This window comes from Alligator mississippiensis, chromosome 8 (genome assembly GCF_030867095.1).
Source record: "Alligator mississippiensis isolate rAllMis1 chromosome 8, rAllMis1, whole genome shotgun sequence".
Classification (NCBI taxonomy): Eukaryota; Metazoa; Chordata; order Crocodylia; family Alligatoridae; genus Alligator; species Alligator mississippiensis.
Window position 1 is genome coordinate 18,853,872 of NC_081831.1, and position 20,111 is coordinate 18,873,982.

At 43.5% G+C, this 20,111-nt stretch overlaps 1 protein-coding gene across 1 annotated transcript in view; it reads left to right on the plus strand.

Moving 5' to 3' along the window:
• HS3ST3B1 (heparan sulfate-glucosamine 3-sulfotransferase 3B1) overlaps positions 1–15,321 on the plus strand; it is a 41,126-nt gene extending 25,805 nt beyond the window's left edge. The window contains exon 2 of the mRNA XM_059732192.1: positions 10,161–15,321. Within this exon, the coding sequence (XP_059588175.1) occupies positions 10,161–10,779 (619 nt within the window). The 3' untranslated portion in view covers positions 10,780–15,321. The remainder of the gene's footprint in view (positions 1–10,160) is intronic.
• Positions 15,322–20,111: the final 4,790 nt, after the last annotated feature.

The window sequence follows — 20,111 nt, forward strand, 5'->3', positions numbered from 1 at the left end:
TACTTGAAAAATGTATATGAAAAACCATATTGCACTCTCAACCCAAAGCCAAACTTAAGCAGGTTTCTCATCTCCTCCCCCTCTCCATCTGCCACCACAAGAACATGGAACGAAAGCCAAGTGGTAATTTCAAAGGCAGTTGACCTTGGTGCTGATGGCAGCCTCCGTGATGCAATTAAAACGCTTTATTACTTTAACATTCTTTCACTGGGCCTGTCAGATGCTTGCTTTAAAATAGTATTTCTTCCAGATTTCTGGGATTTGATTATTTTATTATCAAGCTGGAGAAAAGAGCAGCCATTAAAACTTCAAACATCTTTTTGAGTGGCTAGCTAAATAATGAATGTTTTGGGGGGGGTGTTTTTTGGGTTTTTTTATTTTATTTTAAATGTAGGTTCCTTTTCAGCAACTGATGGTGGGTGAGAGTGAAACTTTTCTCACAGACTTGAAAAATCTGGCTCTGCATACCAGTCCTTGTTTCCCTTGCTTTGGATCTTTTCTTAGGTATTGAAAAGAGCTTCACTCGCGTATGATGGCATAGACAGGCAATACATGATCTGAGCTGTGTGCCAACAGTTTAACCTTTTAATAAATAGCCTTTTATGATGACCACTAGTAAATGTTATGTTACGCCCTTATGGGAAGGGATAGGGACTGAACATGAAGCACTTTAAAATCCTTTCTAATGCCCCATGCCCTAGTGAAGCTATCCATAGACATGGTTTTTTCAAATGTGGCCAAGAACTGTACCTGGGAGGATTGGACCCAGACACACTTCCAGAAGGGCTGAGTGACACTAAAGCAAGCTGTGATCAAGTACTTCTCAGTGACTTTAAGCTCTTCTGGCTGTGCCCTTTTTCCGGCCTTGCTATCTACACCGGTTAGTGATGGAGGGTGAGAGCCTACAATGTCTCACCATCTGCTCCTGTGGGAACCAGTGCAAGTCCAAAGGCACCATGTGGGGTGGGGTCTCAGCTTGCAAGTCATTGTGGAAACAAAATAAAAATTAATGCATTATAGATGGCAAAGGACATATGTGCAAAAAGGATGCAGCAAGTAAAAACAGATTCTTTCTACTAAAGACAAAAGACTGCATAAAGCTGTCTTACTGCTTTATTTTTTGGCTTCCCAGACTTGCCAGGCGCCGTTATAGGGCTGCAAGCTGGCTTTTTTTTAATCTGGCCTTCAGCTGTACTGATAACCATTGTAAATTTTCTCCTCCTTCCTGTCAGCAGCCTGCTATCTTGGAGATGAGGAACAACTGGTTATCACCCTGGCAAAGTGGATGAAATGTACAGCATGGCTGCTTGGTGCTAGCAATGGGGGTATATTTTTCTTCCTTCTCTTACAGTGACTCCAACTTTTCCAGGGGCACCAGGCTTAGCTCTTCTGGGCTAAATTTAACTCCTGATGTCCCCTGTCCCTCAATGTTTTTCTTTTCTTGAAAAGTTAGCAGTGGAGGGAGGGAGAGGTGAACTCACTTGCATTTCCAATAAATGAAGATTATTTTGAATGGGAATCTGCAGTATGAGTGGATGAGTTTCCTTGTTGCCTCCAGTAAAGCAGTGGAAGAGCTAGACTATTATCCAACTACCCCCTTTCCCAGCAATTCCAAAGAGTGGGGTGGGGGGAGTCCTGTAGAAGCAGATGAGGTGTTGCAGGCTCTCACCCTCAATCATGAACCAGTGTGGATGTCAAGACCAGAGAAAGGGGACAAGCAGAAGTGTGTTACAGGAAAAAATGCCGCTAAGTTTTTAGGACTTCCTGTTACTGGAGCAGTATCTGAGTACTTTCCACAGGAAATAGCAGACTGTCGGGGTCTGCTTCTGCAGCAAAACCCAGGTTTCTTTCTTTAAACAACTGCATTTTCTTTGAGTACATTTGGCAGAATTGGTTTTGCAAGCTCCATATGGACGTTGGTCTGAGAGGCACATGGATCTGGATTACAGGTCTCAACTTCAACAATCTGACCCGCAGCCAATCAGTTTGTCTAATTTGTCATATCCCTTTTCTTCTGTTTCTTATTCCCAGGGAAGTGTTGGGAACAACATCTAGAAATACAATACAAAAGACAATTCTCCTAGCATGTGCAGCCAGACCCAAAGTAGGCAAAGCCATGAATTTAAGAATGTGGTTTCCTGCCCAGCTCTATAGGTTCTTATAAGCATCCAGGTATTTAAGTGCTTTTTAGAGTGTTTTGAAGTTAAAATACTATAAATACAACTATGGCTGGTGTCTTGCCCCTCTGTGATTGTATAAGGAAGTTGATGCCCATGGACAAATTGACAGAAGGGATGATTGACCCAAGATCGCATGAGATGGAGTTGGAATTGGTAGTCAGAGTTGTTGGAGCTTTGTCTATTGCTCAGGCCACAAGACCAGAGCTGCAAGATGGAGTCTGAGGCTGCTCCATGGTTGGTTGCCATAGGAGACTCAGACCATCCAATTCCAAAAATCAGTATTGTACCAAAAACACCACTTCAGTTCATAAGCACTGTAGGCCATAAGCAAAGATCATGATTTTTTTAAAAATCTGTCCTTGTTTTGGGGGTAACTTTCAGTAACAGTAAGAATTTGGTAAAAGGTGTAGAACTAAAAACAACAACAGGTGCACCATACCGGGTGACATCTGTTGGTTGGCTCTATCTTTAGTAGTGGATGCAATAAAGGGAAAGGGTTCAGAGCTATTTCTAAATCCCCATTATGCACCTGGACCTGTGGATGAGCTAGAATAGCCTGGATGTTTCTCTAGCATGATAATGAACAACTGGAAAAGATGCCCCCAAGACCAGTCACTGAGGGATAAAACAGCACATATACCTGCTCCACCATGCCCCAGTGTGTCTTCCTCTGCCAGAGCTTCAGTGATGCATAGGGTCTGGATCATTCAGATCTGTGTTCACTGGAGCTTCCTCAACTCCCTAAAATACTTCAAGGCAGTTAATTTCTGCTTGACGAGCTCCTTCCAGGTGGCATAAATAGTACCTCCTGCCCTTTGGATAAAAGCATACACAGGTAGGAAAACAGGTGTGGGACTAAATTTGCAAAGGGACTTGGACATTGGGATTCTTAACTGTAGGCATCTAACTGCCACTTCAGTGTGCCTTAAGCCCCTCCGCAGGTCTAGCCTGCGGTGCCTCACGCCAATTTTACGAGCAGCAGGAAATGGTGAAAATGGCTGCTTAATAAAAGTTCAGCTGTGCAATTTCACGTGAGTCTGGGGAATCTCTTAACTTAAAATCTGTTTTGCTGTGGGTGTTATTGAAACGTTTCCAGATAGGATTCCTGACAATAAGACCCACTAGGGTCATAATGCTGTGATTTATATAATCTATGCTCTGTGTTCAGTGATTTGGGTTCTGTATGCTACCAGCATTTTAAAATGTATTTTGTTTTTTTTCAGTTTGGTTCAACTGTCCACCCACCTTCCTCTACCCTAGCACGCATGCAAACTTTCTTGCATGCATGTCTCTTCATAGAATAGACCAATGATACTCAGAATGCCCTGGCACCCCGGGGTGCCTTGAGATCCTTTCAGGAGTGCTGTGGGTGCCACACAATATTAGCATTATTAGCTGTGCAAACACAGTTTACACGATAAACCCAAAGGGCATTTATACATGTGCTCCGGGAGTTGTGGGGAGAGGGGGTGCCGCTCTCGGAGCTGCTCTTAAAGCAGCCTGAACATCTCCTATACCAACATCCCTGCACTTCAAAAGGGTGGCAGGGGTGAGGAGGCCGGAGATATCTAAAACTCGTCAAAAAAGCATTAGATAAAGCGCCTTTGCTATCATTTTGAAGCATAAGGACACTGAAATATGAGAGGTGGTACAGTCACCTTCCCTGGTGATCTTCAAAAGACAACTGGATGCACATTTTGCTGGGGCCATCTGATCTCGGCAGTCTTTCCTGCCCTAGAGCAGGGTGGCTGGACCTGATGATCGCGGGAGGCTGCTGGAGCTGCTGTGACAGGCTGGATTACAGCGTGCTGGAACAGCCTCCTGGCTCATGTATAGGCACCCAAAGATTTCAAGTAGGAATCCATAACGTCAAAAACATGCTGACCTATTGTGATCTTTCCGAGTTCTTTGCAACAGAAGAATTGCTCTTATCTTTCTGCAGTCAACAATCCAAATGAAAGCTAAGAGCTGGCGCATTCTGGGGGTGCCTTGAGTCTTTCCAGGGGTGCCTTTATTCTAAAAACTTTGTGAACCATTGCAATAAGCCCATGGCAATCCCTTCACCAGGTCTAACATAATCCTGTTCCATCACTGCAGCTCAGTCAAGGTTGCCTTGTCTTAGGAGGCTTTTGTCTGCCCTGCAAACATAGGTCTGCTGTACCTGCACACTTGTTACAAATGAATAACAAATCAACAGTGTGTAAACCCCAACTCGTGTGTGTCTCCCCCCCCCCCCCCCACCCCTCTCAATATTCTTTATTGAGAAGTGTCAACAGATTAGCTCAGAGTCCCTCTGTGCAGACAAAAAGCTGCCACAAAGGGCATTAGGCTTCAGGGATCGGATTACCATGTGGCCACCTGTCATTCTGACTTCTTGTAAATTTATCTCTCCAAGTCCCTTTTTCACATTAGAGAAGTTTTATGTTAAAAAAAAAACAAAACAAAAAACCAACCCCTCCCTAAAAATCCCCTACCTCCAAAACTGCAGCATTTTAACATTTATTTTAGCTTGCCACCTTAATAAAGATTTTGGGACTGCAAAGAGCTTGGGGATTAGAACTGTTTGAATAAAGAGAGCCTTTATTACATTAGTCTAAGTGGTTAATAGGTAAAGTAGGCCAATCCATCTTTAAGCTAAGCCTATCATTTCACCCACGATGGGTGCAAGCTTTGAAGTAAAATTCATTAAAGGAAAAGCTTTTCCTCTGTTTTCCTTGACATGTTAATAGCGCAGAGTTAGGAGCTCTTCTCCACTTGCAGAAAATTCATAGCTCTGCTCTTCTGAAGCAACCCTATTGCATTGTTGAGAAGCTATTCCACAGGAGCTAGACGGAGCAGATCTACAGCTAATGTAAACTATTGTGTTTGGGGGGGGTGGGGATTGGCTTTTTAAAAAAGTCTTGTATACGGTTGTTTGGTTGTACATGTCAACACCATGACCAAACATTTCACAAAGCACTTCACTAACAGTTAACCACTCAGTTCGCTGCACCCCCTTTTGTTTCCTCCCAACTCGCCCCTACCCCATATCACACCCCAACGCAACACCAAACCCTCCCCTTTCCCTTCCCTGTCCTCATTCATGGAGTTGCAAATCTTCAGCTGTTTTTGTGCTAGTATCATGAAACATCATATGCCATCTCTTCCAGGTCTCTTGCCTCTTTCTCCTTCATCTTTCTCCATTCTTCAGAAGTACAATTGCAGTTTGTTCACCCCTAGTCATAAGCAGTCCAGTGTAAATTATTGTACTTAAGTGGGAGTCAGTGGACCTAGGCAAACTTCCCTTTACAGTCTCGCCCGTTGCATTCAGTGCAGAATCCTTCTTTCCAAGGGATGACCAGGTAATGGTGGCTTCTGAAAGCTTCCTCTGAAACTTATGAATCTAGTCTCCAAACCAAGATGAGGATTTCAAGGGTAGCAAAAGGAATTAGGCACTCAGTTCCCTTGGCCTAACTTTCCTTTCTGCTTCAGTCTCCCCCTGTATTGGCAACTTGTCCAGAGCCCTAGAGTTGCAGGTTGCACAAAACTGAAGACTGAAGCTACCCAAATCTCTAATGTGAACATAACCCCTACAGAATGGTGGATCAAGCTGAAGCGTTGCGGCCTGGACCCTTTTAACCTTTGTGGGCATATGACTGTGTACGCGAGTTGGGGAGTAGTTAAAACAGAGCATTGGCCACTTCAACCTGAATGGGACATTGGATCAATAGTAGTGGGACAAAATCAATACATCCTTTAGCTCTGATGGGATCTAGTCTGATATCATCTGTGTCCCTGGCAGTGCTGCAGTTGACAGCTTTCCAACCTGTGTCCTGCTTCCTTCTCACAAACGTGTCTCCTACTTTTGGTTTGCTCTTGCTATCTCTGCAGCTCTGGAAGCAGAGCCTTTTAGGCTATGTACAGACAGTCAAAAAACTCAAGGCTGAATTGATTCAATTTTTGCAGGTTAGTTTGAGTTGCATATATTGAACTGATAAGCAAGTGAACAGACATTCACTTTTGATTCTGGAAATGCAGCCATGTACCTGCAGTGGCCCAGGCCAGAATCCTGGGGTGCTCAAGCATGCCTCCCTGCTCAGCTGGAGCAGACAGCTTGGGCCAAGGCTAGTTCACTCACCTTGTAAGTGCAGGGGGGAGGGTTGCAGGGGAGGTGCAAAGCATCCTGGGATGCTGGGGGATTGCAAGTTAACTTGAATCTGGAGGGGGTCTGGGCCAGAGTCAAACCAATTTAACCTAAATCAGTTAAGTCTGATACTACATCCATCCAGGTTTATCTTAAACCAGTTTCGACCATTTTGAAAGCAGTTTATGTGCACTAAACTTCTATTGTGTTACAGATTTCAACTGGTTTCCCATCACTTATACCAGTTTATATGTAACTTCTGTCCCTGGCCTTAGAGCAATGCAATTGTCTAAAACGTGAAATAACTTGTATTGAAGGTTTTTAGGACAAATGTCAGTGCATTGAGAAATTGGACTCTGTGCCATGCTCACACCCATTTGCCCTTTGGTTCACATGTAAGTCCAGCAGTTTGCTTACAAGCCATTATTATTTAAGCTAGGTATCAACAATTTCTCCATCTATAAACATCTCAGGCCTGTAACTTTGTTTCCAGTATCCAGTTGTCAGCAAACCAACTAATCTTTCTGGGAAAATATTGAAAACCATGGTGCAGCTTTCAGTTAGAGAAGGGGCAAAAATGAAATTGGGCATGGATCCCGACTTTTCTGAAGCAGGAGGCTGTTGTGACGGCAATATCTAATCTCTAGTCTCAACAGGTCATGATAGCCAAACACACTTGAGCCATGTACAAGCCATAAGACAGCTTTAAGATAAACTAATATACTTGCTGTGATTCCTAGTGGTGGGACCCTGGTGTTAAGACAACTATTACAAAACAGTGCCTTGGTACTCTGAGAAAATCTTTTTTTGCTTTGGATTTGGGCCCTAGCAATGCACCTCTTGAGAAGCCCTTCATTTATTCTTGCTGGTCTTTTTGCTTATAATGGCTATTATAGAGGCTGGAATATCACATTTCTCTCTTTGCTGGCTCTATTCATCACCACTGGAAAAGACTTCTGATCTTGAAATGCAGAGAAATTAGCAATGCAAGTCTGTCTTACTGTTGTCTTTGTTATTGTGCCAGCATTTCTGCAGAAAAGTTCATAGCTCTAGAAAGAGCATCTTTTTGCAGAAAGCCGGTGAAGGCCCAGTAGGGGGAGCTCAGATGACTTTACTTTTGAGACTCCTTCCCTCAACAGGGGACTGTGGGTGGAAGGCATTGAGACTAATCCTGCAAAGAACTGAGCACCCACATATCTTGCTGAAACAAAGTGGAGTTGAGGACTCAATGAGAGTATGCAAATGCGAGTTCTGGCTATTTTGCAAGTGTGCTGGTAATGGATTCAGTATATTTTGGACAATACTATTTTTATTTTTTTTTAAACTGGGAATCCAGTAGACCTGTTGGGAGGAATGACTATTATAGTCTACAGTGAACACCTCGCTACTAGCATCCTGAAGAGATGCAGATTAAATAATTTTACCAGCTGTGTCCTTCCTAATAGTTATTTGTTTTGGAGTTCTCCAAAGTAGAATCAAGTCCTCAGTCAATGTTCTTGATACTTTATTTTAAAACTACAATAGGCAGAGCGCTCACTTCCAGTTCGGACTGCCATAAATAAAATGGAAATTGGCTTCTACCTACTTCCCCACTGCGCATAATTTCAGAGTCCCATGCACCATCATTATTTAACCATCACTAGTTTCCCATCTTCTCGAAGGACTGGAGCAGGCCCTGGGGAGGAAGTGAGCTCGAGATCTAGAACCTGGGCAGACTAGCTAGATTTTCCCCACCCTTGCTACCAATTTGCTTCAACTTGAGCATCTCTCCTAAACACAGCAACAGGAGCACGTTCAGGGAACGAACAGGCGGATCCTATGCTGTTGGTCCAGTGGTGCTCAATCTTTTGATACGACAATCCAGATGAGTGGGGCAGGCAGGTCTGGGCAAAATTTGGCACTGTGTGTTAGGACTGGGCTCTGGAGCCCAGCACCACCCCTTCCTTGCCCTGTGCTCTGTGGTTTGGTCCCCAGGGACTGGCATTGCTCCCTCCCACCCCAACATGCCAGAATTGGCCTCCTGGGGCCTAGCGTCACCCCCCTCCCATGCCAGCACATTGGGATAGGTTCCTGGGGGCCCAGTGCCAGTCCCCCTCATGTCAGGATCGGGGCCTGGCTCCACCCCACACCCAGGCCTGCACACAGGGATTGGGCACCAGACCCAATGTGCAGGGCTTGGGGTTCCCTATGGGTCCAGAAACTTAGTGGGTGGGCCCACATATCCAGACCCGTGGGCCAGGTGATGTGGGCTGGGGGTTGAGCACCTGAGCATCCCTGCTTTAATCTTCTGAGGTGAAACGACATGTTAAAACCCAGTCTGGACAGCGACAGGCAGCCAGTGCAGGTTGCAGGGCTTGGATTAATCTTAGAAAGGGAGATGCTGGTTAATGAGTAGTTTGTTGAAAGCTGCAGCTGCTCTAGTTACATTTAACAGCGGCTCTCAGTACTGTTGTTGACTTGCGCCCTTCTTTGTTCACCTTGTGTGATTCACCAAACCGCAGAACAGCCAATCCAGAAAAGTACTGCTGTTTCTCCAAGACTTCTTTTGGCCTTGGAGTAAACTGGTTTCTAACTGGAAACTCCCTCACCTTTATCTGGCAGTATCCGGGATAGCCACTTCATTGGTAAAATGAGCTGCATTTGCCCTGAAGCTTTTGAAGTTTGGCCTTTGCTGTGGGAGAAGTATAGGTCTTTCAGAGAGAAGTCTGCTTCCACAAGTGGCCTGGTTATGAGTGCCACTGTATTCACTTAAATATGGATTTTGTGACACTTCCAGTGACCTGCTACATGCCTGCCCTTTATACCAGCCTATGTAAAGCTGGCATGAAGGCCTTTACCATGCTCATGCAAGGTACAAAGGCCACCAGCCCTCTCTCAGTTGTCTTAATGTTGGCCATTTCATACCTTGTTTTAAGGGGCGTGGGTTTTCTGGACGGTAAATGTCTATAGTGGCAGTGGCAGGTAGATCTGAAAGGCCATGTTCTAAAGCTATGATGCATCAACGCTTCAGTTGAATAGATGCAATACAGTGGAAGGCGTGCGAGGAATGCTGTGATGTATTTTGAATAGGCCTGTTTTTCAGTAATAGCACTGAGTTCTTGATGCAACATATTGTGATACAGAAGTGAACAATATCAAACACTGACTTAGTGTCCCAGAGGTGCAGTGGAGAGGGCATCAACTGAATTTTCTACAGGTTATTTAGGTAATTATCATGGGAGCTGGAGGAAAGGAAATAAGAGGTGCCAGAGTAATCTTAAATTAGCTCATAATTCAGTAAATAAATATAGTGGGGCTGGTGCTGACAAATCAGGGTGGGGGGTGTGCACATGCACAACACTTGTTGCACACTTCTAGCATTTTACTTGCGAAGTGTAGTCTCCCACTGAAAGAAGGAAGAAGGTTGGGGGAAGGGGGACAGGGTGAGGACAGAAAGGAAAATTAGATTTACCTTTTTGTACCTGATAACTATGTAGGCAGGCAAGGTTCCTGCCTATGTCCTTAGACCAACATGGCTACAACCAAAAATCCTCATAACTATATAAGCATTTTAAGTTGAATGCCTCTTCTCTGCACCACAGCTTTAGCAGATATTTTTTCCAACATATGTTGTTGAGCTGATATAGTTTCGAGACCTCAGCTATTTCACAGCTTATGGAGGCAGACTAACATTATATGCATAGAAAGAACCAAATAAAGTATAAATCACTACTGTGGTGTGGGCATTGGGAATCTAATAGCAGGCCCTGTAAGCAAGTCAAAATGACGGTGTGCTAGTAGCAGGTGTTATATAAAGGTTTACGCTGCAAGGGAACCAGTTATCTGCCCTTCCTAATCAACATGTGTTTGTTTGGCAGAGACTTGATGCCCAGGACCCTGGATGGGCAGATCACCATGGAGAAAACCCCCAGCTACTTCGTCACCAAGGAGGCACCCGCTCGTATCTCCGCCATGTCAAAGGGCACCAAGCTCATCGTAGTCGTAAGGGACCCTGTAACCAGAGCCATATCTGATTACACGCAGACTCTTTCTAAGAAGCCTGACATCCCCACCTTTGAGAGCCTGACCTTCAAAAACAGGACTACGGGACTGATCGACACCTCGTGGAGCGCCATCCAGATTGGCATCTATGCCAAGCACCTGGAGAACTGGCTCCTGTACTTCCCCATCGGGCAGATCCTCTTTGTCAGCGGGGAGCGGCTGATCAGCGACCCTGCTGGGGAGCTGGGCAGGGTCCAGGACTTCCTGGGCCTCAAGAGGATCATCACAGACAAACACTTCTACTTCAACAAAACCAAGGGTTTTCCGTGCCTGAAAAAGGCTGAAGGCAGCAGCAAACCCCACTGCCTGGGGAAGACAAAAGGCAGGCCCCACCCCGAGATAGACCAGGAGGTGGTGCAGAGACTGCGGGACTTCTACCGGCCTTTCAACATGAAGTTCTACCAGATGACTGGGCACGACTTCGGCTGGGACTGAGGCTGATGCAGTCGCTCACCTCTGTAATTACCCATGTGGCACGGTTTGCTTATATAAAGAGATATATGTATGTAAAATGTACAGAAATCTATTTTATAATAATTTATTTTTAATTCTTAAGCAATTAATTCACTAAGCTGCCTAACCACACTGGCTAGAATGTTAGCCCATAACCTGTTTAACATTCCACGGTATTTTATTCTAATGTCTTTTTATTTGGCTGTAATTGGTGCTTCCATTTTTCCTAAATAAAATTTAGTATTTAAATAAGGGGATGGGAGGAGGGGGGCGGGAAAAAGCACAACTTTATTTTTGTTACGGGTATTAGGCCTTTATAAATGCTCTCATCTTACAACTCCTAAGTCTGTTCCACTAGTGTTCTGTTTCCCCACCCCTACCACACACACACTTCTGCATTAGATCTCTTTTTGGTTAGCAATGTTCCTTTGGGCCATCAGAATAATCCTGGGTTAGGGAGAGGTTACACTACTTTGGAACAGAGTTGTACCTAACATTGCAGCTACTTTACAGGAGAGGTGTGATGTGCAAAACCCATCATTATTCAATATTTCTGCTCCCAAGCTGTATAGCTGCTAGTGCTGAGAGTCTGCTGCTTTTTTTTCATTTTTTTGTTTTCGTGTTCTCCATAGGCTTTGCTTGGTGCAAAAGCTTCACTTATGGAAAGGAGCACCAATGGAGGGAGGGAGGCCTCTGTCCAAGGGGAAAGTAGGCTCATCAGTCTTTCAGTTTTATTTTAATGGGGAGGATCACTCCCTCATGCACCATACGCCATGTGCCCATCTAGAACAAGTTTCTGGAAACTCTATGCATTTCTTTCCTAAACTTAATCTTGTCCTTGGTAAAGAGATGACATGCTTATTGCTGATCTGAACTACTCAAGAATAAATGAATCTCCCACTCTTATGTGCATATGCACGTATAGTGGAGAGCCCATTCTAAAAAGCACTAGTCTAGTATGCAAGCAGAGCAATCTGCTTAGATGCACCAAAGAAATCAATAGAACTACAGGAGCCATTTCAGGGGGACGGGAGGGAGGGAGGGCGGGATCAGTCTCAGTGCTCATTAGTGGCAAAGAGATAAAATAAGGCCCTGCTGCCACTTACTGTAATTGGAGATCTGAGTGGGTCACCAGTGGAATGAGAGTGGGCCCTCAGTTTTGTCCCTGTTGGATGTTGATTTGTCTACATCACTCTTCGGTGTAACCTCTTAGCCAAAGGCCCATTCTCAAGGGACTCCTGCTAAAGTAGGAGAGGGTGATCCCAGGCAAGGTTCAGAGGAATCCATAGAACCATGCAGGGAAATGTATACACTACTTGCTGCCTACCATTGCTGCTGGACTCGTTTATGGCAGTTACTTTTCCAGGAATTTGGGGTTAAGAGACCCAGAATCAAACACCAGTGAACTGATGATAGCGCTGTTTTTACTCAGAGAAGTAACTGCTCTGTTCTGCTAGATAGTGAGGATAAAATAAGAACCCAATTTTTGCTCTTTTTGCTGAATGCCTTCTGAGGACATGAGCTTTCCGGATCCAGGTTTCTACTCTCCCAGTTTCTGGTGCCAGTCAGGAATGGAAACAAAAATGTTGAAATGCACTAGAACAGCTGCTTTTGCAGAATTTCCAGCCCATGCAGAAGTAGCTAGTGAGAGGGAATCCTTTTCTAAGGAGCGTTCTGGCCAAGTTTTGCAGACTCGGGTGTTCTGGATAATCTTCCTACATTTTCAGTGTCTTTGCTGAGCTGAAGCCCACTTGTCTTTAATGGACCTTTCAGTCACATAGTGATTGCAGAAAAGAATAAAAGCAAAGCTGTGCCATCATTACTGTGCAGCTACAGGGTAAATGCACACATATATATATTTCTATAGTTTCTAACAGAGCATAGGTTTCATTCAGTAAGTTGTATAAATGAAGCATTATGCAGGAATGTTTCAAATGTATGTAGTAGGAGTACCATGGTATTTGCTAAATAAACATGCTGATGTTCCTGCATGAGTACTTGCATAATATGTGCAGTGTAATAAAACTGTAAAAATCCTGTGTGGATAATACTGCAATAATAGCAAGTGAACTAATGGGCAAACAATACACGACTTTCTTTGTGTTGATACACTAGTTTCATATGTGTTATCCATACAACTTAGTCTAATTTCCACCCCTGTTCCTCCCCCATCCACAGCAAGTACAGTTGTAATCCCGTGTTACTAAACAATGCCCAGCTGTGGCGGTGTGTGTTCTGTGGCATTCCCCAGATACGGCTTTTACTTTAACAGTCTCTTTGCTTTTGCCTGTCCTATACAGCTGTCTCTACAGCTGTTTAATGATGAAAAAGCAGGCACAATTTTCCTTCAGCACAATTCAGTTAACAGGCCTCTGCTCTCTCTGGGCCCAGTTCTGAGCAGGTTTACACAAATGGAACTGAGATCAACAATCTGGCCCTCTGGGTCTGTAAGCAAGAGGAGCAGTAAAGTGTTGTCCTTAAGAGCAGATTCAGTTATATTCCTATTCCAGACCTAAGGTCTGCTCAGTTTAGAGCCCCGATAAGCCCTTGGGTTAGTTTCACTCACGAGTGGTGTCGGGACATGGGAAGTCACAACGTTTAACAATGTCACTGGGGTGGAGAAGACCACATCAAGATCAGTGAGGGACGAGAGAGAGGTATACAAGTTTGCCCTTTCAAGAGGCAAAAATCCCCTGGTCCAGAGGGAGATACAGATGCTTAGCACAGTCTAATGTCTGCCATTGTGTGAACAAATTTTGTATTTGCCTTTTAAACCTTTCCTACTCCAAATGGACAGTGACATTTTGACAGGTGGAAATGGGATCGTTTCATGGCTGGTCCTGGTTTGCCATGGGCAGTTCCAACAATACAATTGCACCACCTTGGATCAAGTCAGTCAATTTTAGAAGTCGTGTAAAGGAAGTCTTCTTTATGTGGTGTCCAGTCTGTTGCAGGTAATATATACAGTGCAAAGCAAGGCATAAAATTCAGTTGCAAACTTTTGACAGATTTGAGGGGCATTTTGGATTTAGACACGTTTGGTTGGGGTTCTATATTTTGGCTTGGACTCTGTAGAGAAGGGGTGTTAGGTCCTATCTCTAATACTAAGTACTAAATACACTAGCATGTCCAGTTTACCATAAAGGCCTACTAGCCTGAAATTGTTGAATAATTGAGAAAGTGTTTACTTTGGAAAAGTAGTACTGTACCAGAAGAAACTAGTTATTACAGACACTTGTGTCTTCCTACTAGACAGTTTATGCAGTGTGTGGAATTAAGTCTTTTGTTTCTTTCTTGTTCTCCAAGGCAACCAATCAAGCTCTCCAGCTGCTTATTCAGCTTTCATGAAAACCATGTCACTTCATGGTGATGTGATGGCATTGCCCAAGCATTTGATATCTTCTTCCCCCCTCCCCCTCCAATACTTGGCAAAGTTCTGCCATGTCTTTATTTTATTTCAAACCGGTTTCTTTAAGTGTTGAAGATCCTTGGTAACTATAAGCATCTCCTAATACCTTCCTCAACTGTATGGAACTTGTCACAATATTGATTTAGGGTCCGTTTCTTCTTCTTTTTTAGGTTGAGCCTTGCTTCTGAATAGCTTCATGAGATAACCAGGTTGGATTATAGAAGTATGTAAAGTTAATATTCTTTTAAATACTTTTAAGCAAATTGCTAATCAGCTGAACATTTTTTGTAACACAGTCTATATGGGCTTCTATAGATGAGTTCCTAGCAGCCGGAGGAAGGGGAGGCACTTTAATTAGCATAGCTCCGAGAGCCGCGCTAATTAAAAGCGCCCAGAGAGTCGTGCATCAGAATCTCCACAATGAAAAATGGTGGCCAGGCATTTGAACTAACGCTCGTTGAACAAGCTTTAGTTTAAGGCACCCTACCACCACTTTTCAGTGTGGGGACGCTGATATGTGTGATGCTGGAGTATGGTAATTGCCACGCTGCAGCAGACTCAATTAATCGAGTCTGCTCTGACACACTGTAATTACAGTGCATTGGAGCAACCTCCCTACACGTGTATAGGAGCCCTATGAGACCAATTGCCATAATACGAAAGGCAACCAAGATGAATTCCTTTACAATATCCATCTGGATTGTTAATACTGGAGTCAATATTATCTTTTTTGTTTTCTTAAGAAAAAATTGAACTCAGAGGTGTGGTTAGAATTTTTTTTTCATATTGTAACATTAATTTATGGCTGAGTTTCATTCAGCCTTGTATTCAGAAGTGCAGTACAGATATTAGCGATTTGTTGTCTGTAATATGGTACGGTAGACTAGCCGGTTTGTTTAAAAAACAAAACATAAAAAACCCTGAAAAAAATAAAAAAAACAAAAAAACCCTAAAAACAAAAACAAACCCAACAAAAAGCCCCAAACAAAAAAGGCAAATCAAGTATTTTGTGGTATGTACAACACAAATTAATTTTACACAAAAATGTTTCTAGGAAAATGGAATTCTGATAATTCATACTATTTGTATGAACAAATAAAATATATTTTACCAAATCATGGACCTATTTGTTTTCATTTGGATGTGTGTAGGTAAATGAAGAACATTATATTCCATGTTTATTTTTAGTAGCATTTTGGGTCACCAGTATCTGATTTGCCATCAGGTACTTGCAACTGTAATTGGTATGGTATCACTTCCATTGTTTATTTTAATAGCATTTTGGGTCCAGTGTTTATTTTAGTAGCATTTTAGGTCACCAAGTATTTGATTGCCTTCAGATACTTGCAACTCCCATTGGTGTCAGTGAAATTTCATGTTAACATATGGGCACTGATTCAGCAAAGCATCAACGCGTGTGTTCAAAGTCCAATTTAAATCAATGGGATTTAAGCATATACTTACGTTCCTATCCTGAACAGAACTACATTCCTGAAGAGGTGGCCTCTAATGAAAAGGCACATGCCAAAGTGTTTTGCTGACTTGTAACTATCAAAACTGTCCCAACTCCTGTTCAAAATGCATACTAGCTTCAATAGTGTACAGCTAGGCTTTTAGGGGGCTTGCCCTTTGAGGTGTTTACTGCTCTCCGCTCTTCAAAGGAAAGTGAAGAATACTCCGTACCTTTTAAAAAATCAAGACCAGAGCAGGCAATTTGGTCTCTCTAGCCAGAACCAAGTTCCATCCCTAATGATAAATGAGTTGGGATTTCAGAAGAGTTCCTGTTAAGTAATATGTAGTAAGTACCCAGAGCAATGTATAAGGAACGTTAGAGACACCATTAATAAAGCCATCACAATTTAATTGAAACAATTTATTTTTTTCTTAAAATGAATTTTGTACTTGATACTACTTTCATTGTAGGCAATGGGAATTTTATAATTAGCTTCCCTCAAGCAGGACTTGGGTCTTTGGTGTTACTGGGTTTGCTGTGTTAGGGAAGCAGGAAAGTGAGGTCTTTTATTCAAATCTGGAGTTGCCTAAATACTGTGGATACTCTTCTTAGTTTGAAGTTTCCCAAGTGTACTTCTACTCCTGTCCAGAACTTCTCCAGATTGAACAGGGATGAAGATTTTGACACCTAGCTCATACCTGCAGCCATTCTGAATCCAGAAATTAGCTTTTCCTCCACCTAAGTCCCCTAAGGACCTTGAGCCAGTATGTGTTTTCAGAGCATTGCTACAGATCTGGAACCTCACAAAACGGGTCTTTGCATAGTGACACATTTTCAACAGGAGGACTGCAGAGTGCACCAGGTGGTTAAGGCATTATTTTGGGAAATGAGATGTAGGTTTCAACCCCTTCAAGCTCAGAAGGAAATTGGCCTTGGGTGGTTTTCCAAGCAAAGGTTTCTAACCACCCCCCTTGATATAAAGGGGGAAGTACCACTGATCTTCCTGCTCAGCTCTTTGAAACATAGTCCAGTCCAATGGTTCTCAACCAGGGTACCTTGAGATCATTTCAAGAGTGCCTCACAATGTTACCACTGTTAGATGTAAGCCCATACTTTTCAAATAGGAATCCATACTCTGAAAAGCATTCTGACCTGTTGTGGTCTGTTTGAGTTATCTGCAATGGAAGAATTGCTCTATTATTTTTCTGTAGACAAAAAACAAGTGAAAATTAACAGCTGGCATTTTCTGAGGGGTGCTTTGAGTTTTAAAAGGTTGAGAACCTCTAGTAGTAGAGCTTAAACGTCTGGGAGAGGGAAGCTGTAGATCACAAGTGCAAGAAGTCACTTCCTTTGCAGCTGAAGATAAAGGTACATGGGGATGGGATTTAACATCCGTCCTCATCCTCAGCATTTACCCTATTTACTCATGTATGACAAAGGCTTTTTCCTCAATCAGCATGGGGGGAAAAGCTCCTTATTTTATATTTATATAAGAGGATATCTCATTAGATATATTGTTTATCATTAAACCACTGCCTTAAACCACTTCCAAAAGCACCTGTGCTCAGTAATGGAAGCCAACTATGAAGCTTATTAAATGCAGTCAACATTGAGCCTGACTATAAAACCCACAGACCCTATTGAGCAAACATACAGATGAGAACCAACCAAAAAGATAGATTAGCATAACTTGTCTGAATAAGTAGCACCTATTGTGCTCAGGCCCCCTCAGCACTGACTTTTTCAAGTCATGGTAAGTCACCGTGCTGAATACACTTTTATTTCCTCTTCACTTCTACAGCTGAGCTGTGCCTTTCTTTCCCATATCCAATGATTCCTGTTTATTTGCCAGCCATAAGTGCCTGGCAAACATCACCAAATGGGAACTCAAACAGTTCACCCAGAATCTCTCCGTCTCCGCCTCTCAGCCTGTTGCATATAATCACTGTGGCCCTGCCTTCCATGAGGTGGAGCTGAACCAGGTTGCTCTGTGCCTTATCTGCATATACATTTTTGGAGGATCCCAGGACTCGTGACAAGAACACCTGGTTCCAGTCATGAGTGGGGGCTAATTACCACATGGCTTCTTTGTGGGGCGTATCTGCAGTGCATATACATACTAAGCAGTGCTGAGCTATGGGGTCACTATGGCTTGAAACACTGTTGACTGTAGGTCAATTAACTATATGGTAAATCAGAAGCCTTTTGGCTTTAGACTACTAGCATGCATAGTTTGTGCTATATTATAAGTAGGCATGAAAATACTGCTTAAAATATGTTTACAGAATATACTAAAATTTGCAGCAGTTTCAAAATGGGTAAAAGTAATCAATTCTGGATTAATTAAGTTTATGGGTGCCCATAGTAATTTGCATGTAGGCATATTTATTTCTAAGTAAGTGTTTTCAAATTTGTTTTTCACTTCCATATGCTTAGGGGGAACAGGTCCTAATAGTAAGGGGGGAGGTAGGGGCTGCCGGTGGAAGAAGTTGTGGTGGGCAGAGGACAACCTGCCCCGCCAGATTTATTTTCCTTGCTGTAGCAGTGGGAGGAGAGAAATTCAAGGCAAGCCTCCAATGACTAGATTCTATAACTGGAAAATTATAACAAATTCATACATTTTCCATACATAAAATCTAATTATTGCGGGATCATCTTATATTCAGGATCATCTTGTATACAAGTAAATACAGTATATATTGACTGGCTCCCAGCTGCTGCATGCTGAATATGCCAACTTTAGATAGCTCCCTGTTCAGCATGCTGGCTGTTTTGATTCCTATTTGAAGCACTTACCCTGGGGTTTAGGATTCCACCCAGGAGCTGTATGCCTAAAGATAAGATGCTATACCTCATGAATTTTAGGCACCCAAATCTTTTATTGCAAGGGTATTAAATATACAGTGCATGGGTCAGAGCAAGCCTCTGGATGTGGCTTCCCTCGGACTAGACAACTCATCCCTGTGAGCTCAATAAACTACCACAGCTGCTACCATAGTGCGGCTCTGGAACATGGAGGGTCAACGCTGTAGCCCCCTGCAGCCTTCCCCCCTTACCCACTACTGAATTTGGGGGATTTTGTTGCTACTGGCAACTAAGAATCAGTGAAAAGTGTGGGAGCAAATGGTGGCTGTGCTAACCCCATGGGTTCCAGAGCCATGCCAATACAGTGAAGTCCCGCAACCATGGGGTCAATGCTGGTGCCTCAGCTTTCAGGTTATCCATTGAGACACTTAATGGTTCAGATCTGGCCTGTGGGGTCAAATGAATTTGACAACCCAAGCAAGCTCCCGAAAGGGGCACGTTAAAGGCATTTTCCAAAGAATGTGGTGACTAGACATCTCAGCTGAAATCAAAGAAGGTGATCACCCCTTTGGAGAGGCATGTAAAAGTGAGACAGCAACTGTTCGGGACGCTGCAGTTTGAAAAGTGATAGCTCTGTGTTTCTGGCGGTTACTGTAATGTTTGTTTTTGTATGGATGATCCTCAGACAAAGAAGCTAATGAGAGAAGCCAGGGTAAAGTTGATGACCTATTGCCCCTGCATAAATAGACACAAAGACCTTCAGTTTAGCGTGTCCAACTGAAAGCTACTTCTTGGTAAAGTCAAGTCATGCTGTTCTGGGCTTGGGTAAAACTCCCAGAAAAGCTTTGCCTTGCAAAGTAACAGATGCAAAGACCAAGCACAGTCTTATTTCAACATTGCATAATATAGGGTAATATGGTTGTCACTCAACACAGACAATATTCTGAGAGCTCTGCTAGTCCAGCCTAATTACCATTGGAGGGTGTGTCAGGCTCAGGAAGGAGTTAGAAAGAAGGTGTTCAGGGTTGGGGGAGGAGGCTGCTGGGTTATGGCCCCTGTACTAGGCCTAGAAAGAAGACAGGCAAAGGGAAAAGAATGGGAATGATACAAGGATGAAAATAACTTTCTCTGGAAAGGCCTGGAAATAAGGACAAACCTTCAGAGAGGCAGTCTTGTGGGTTTGCTTTGGTGGAAGAGTGGTGAGTTGGGTAGGACCTACAATGACCAACCAGGGGGATGGCAGTTGCTCAGTTTGTATTTTTGTCTGCTTTTTTGGAGGCTTCCTGAGAGCTGCCAGGAGGGAGCTGATGAAGCACTGCTTTGGAGAAAAAGTAGCCAGGAGGACTAGCCCAGGCTTGAGGGTCCATGGCTCAGTGAGATGAGTGTTGTTCTGGAAGGGAGCAGACAGTGGGTTCATGCCTAGACCCTTGCTCCCAGTTGGGGAGCTGCTTCCCCACTGAACTGCTCTCCAGCCATCTTATCTAATGACTGGTAATGCGTCAGTAGGTCTCAGGTGGCTTGGGAAGAGCCAAACCTGTGGTATTGTGGTTAGGGTGCTATACAAGAAAGTTTAAGTGATACAGGTTCAAAACCCCTTAGGGTGGAGGGGAGCTTGGTATCGTGGTGGGGGGCTATACACGAGCACAG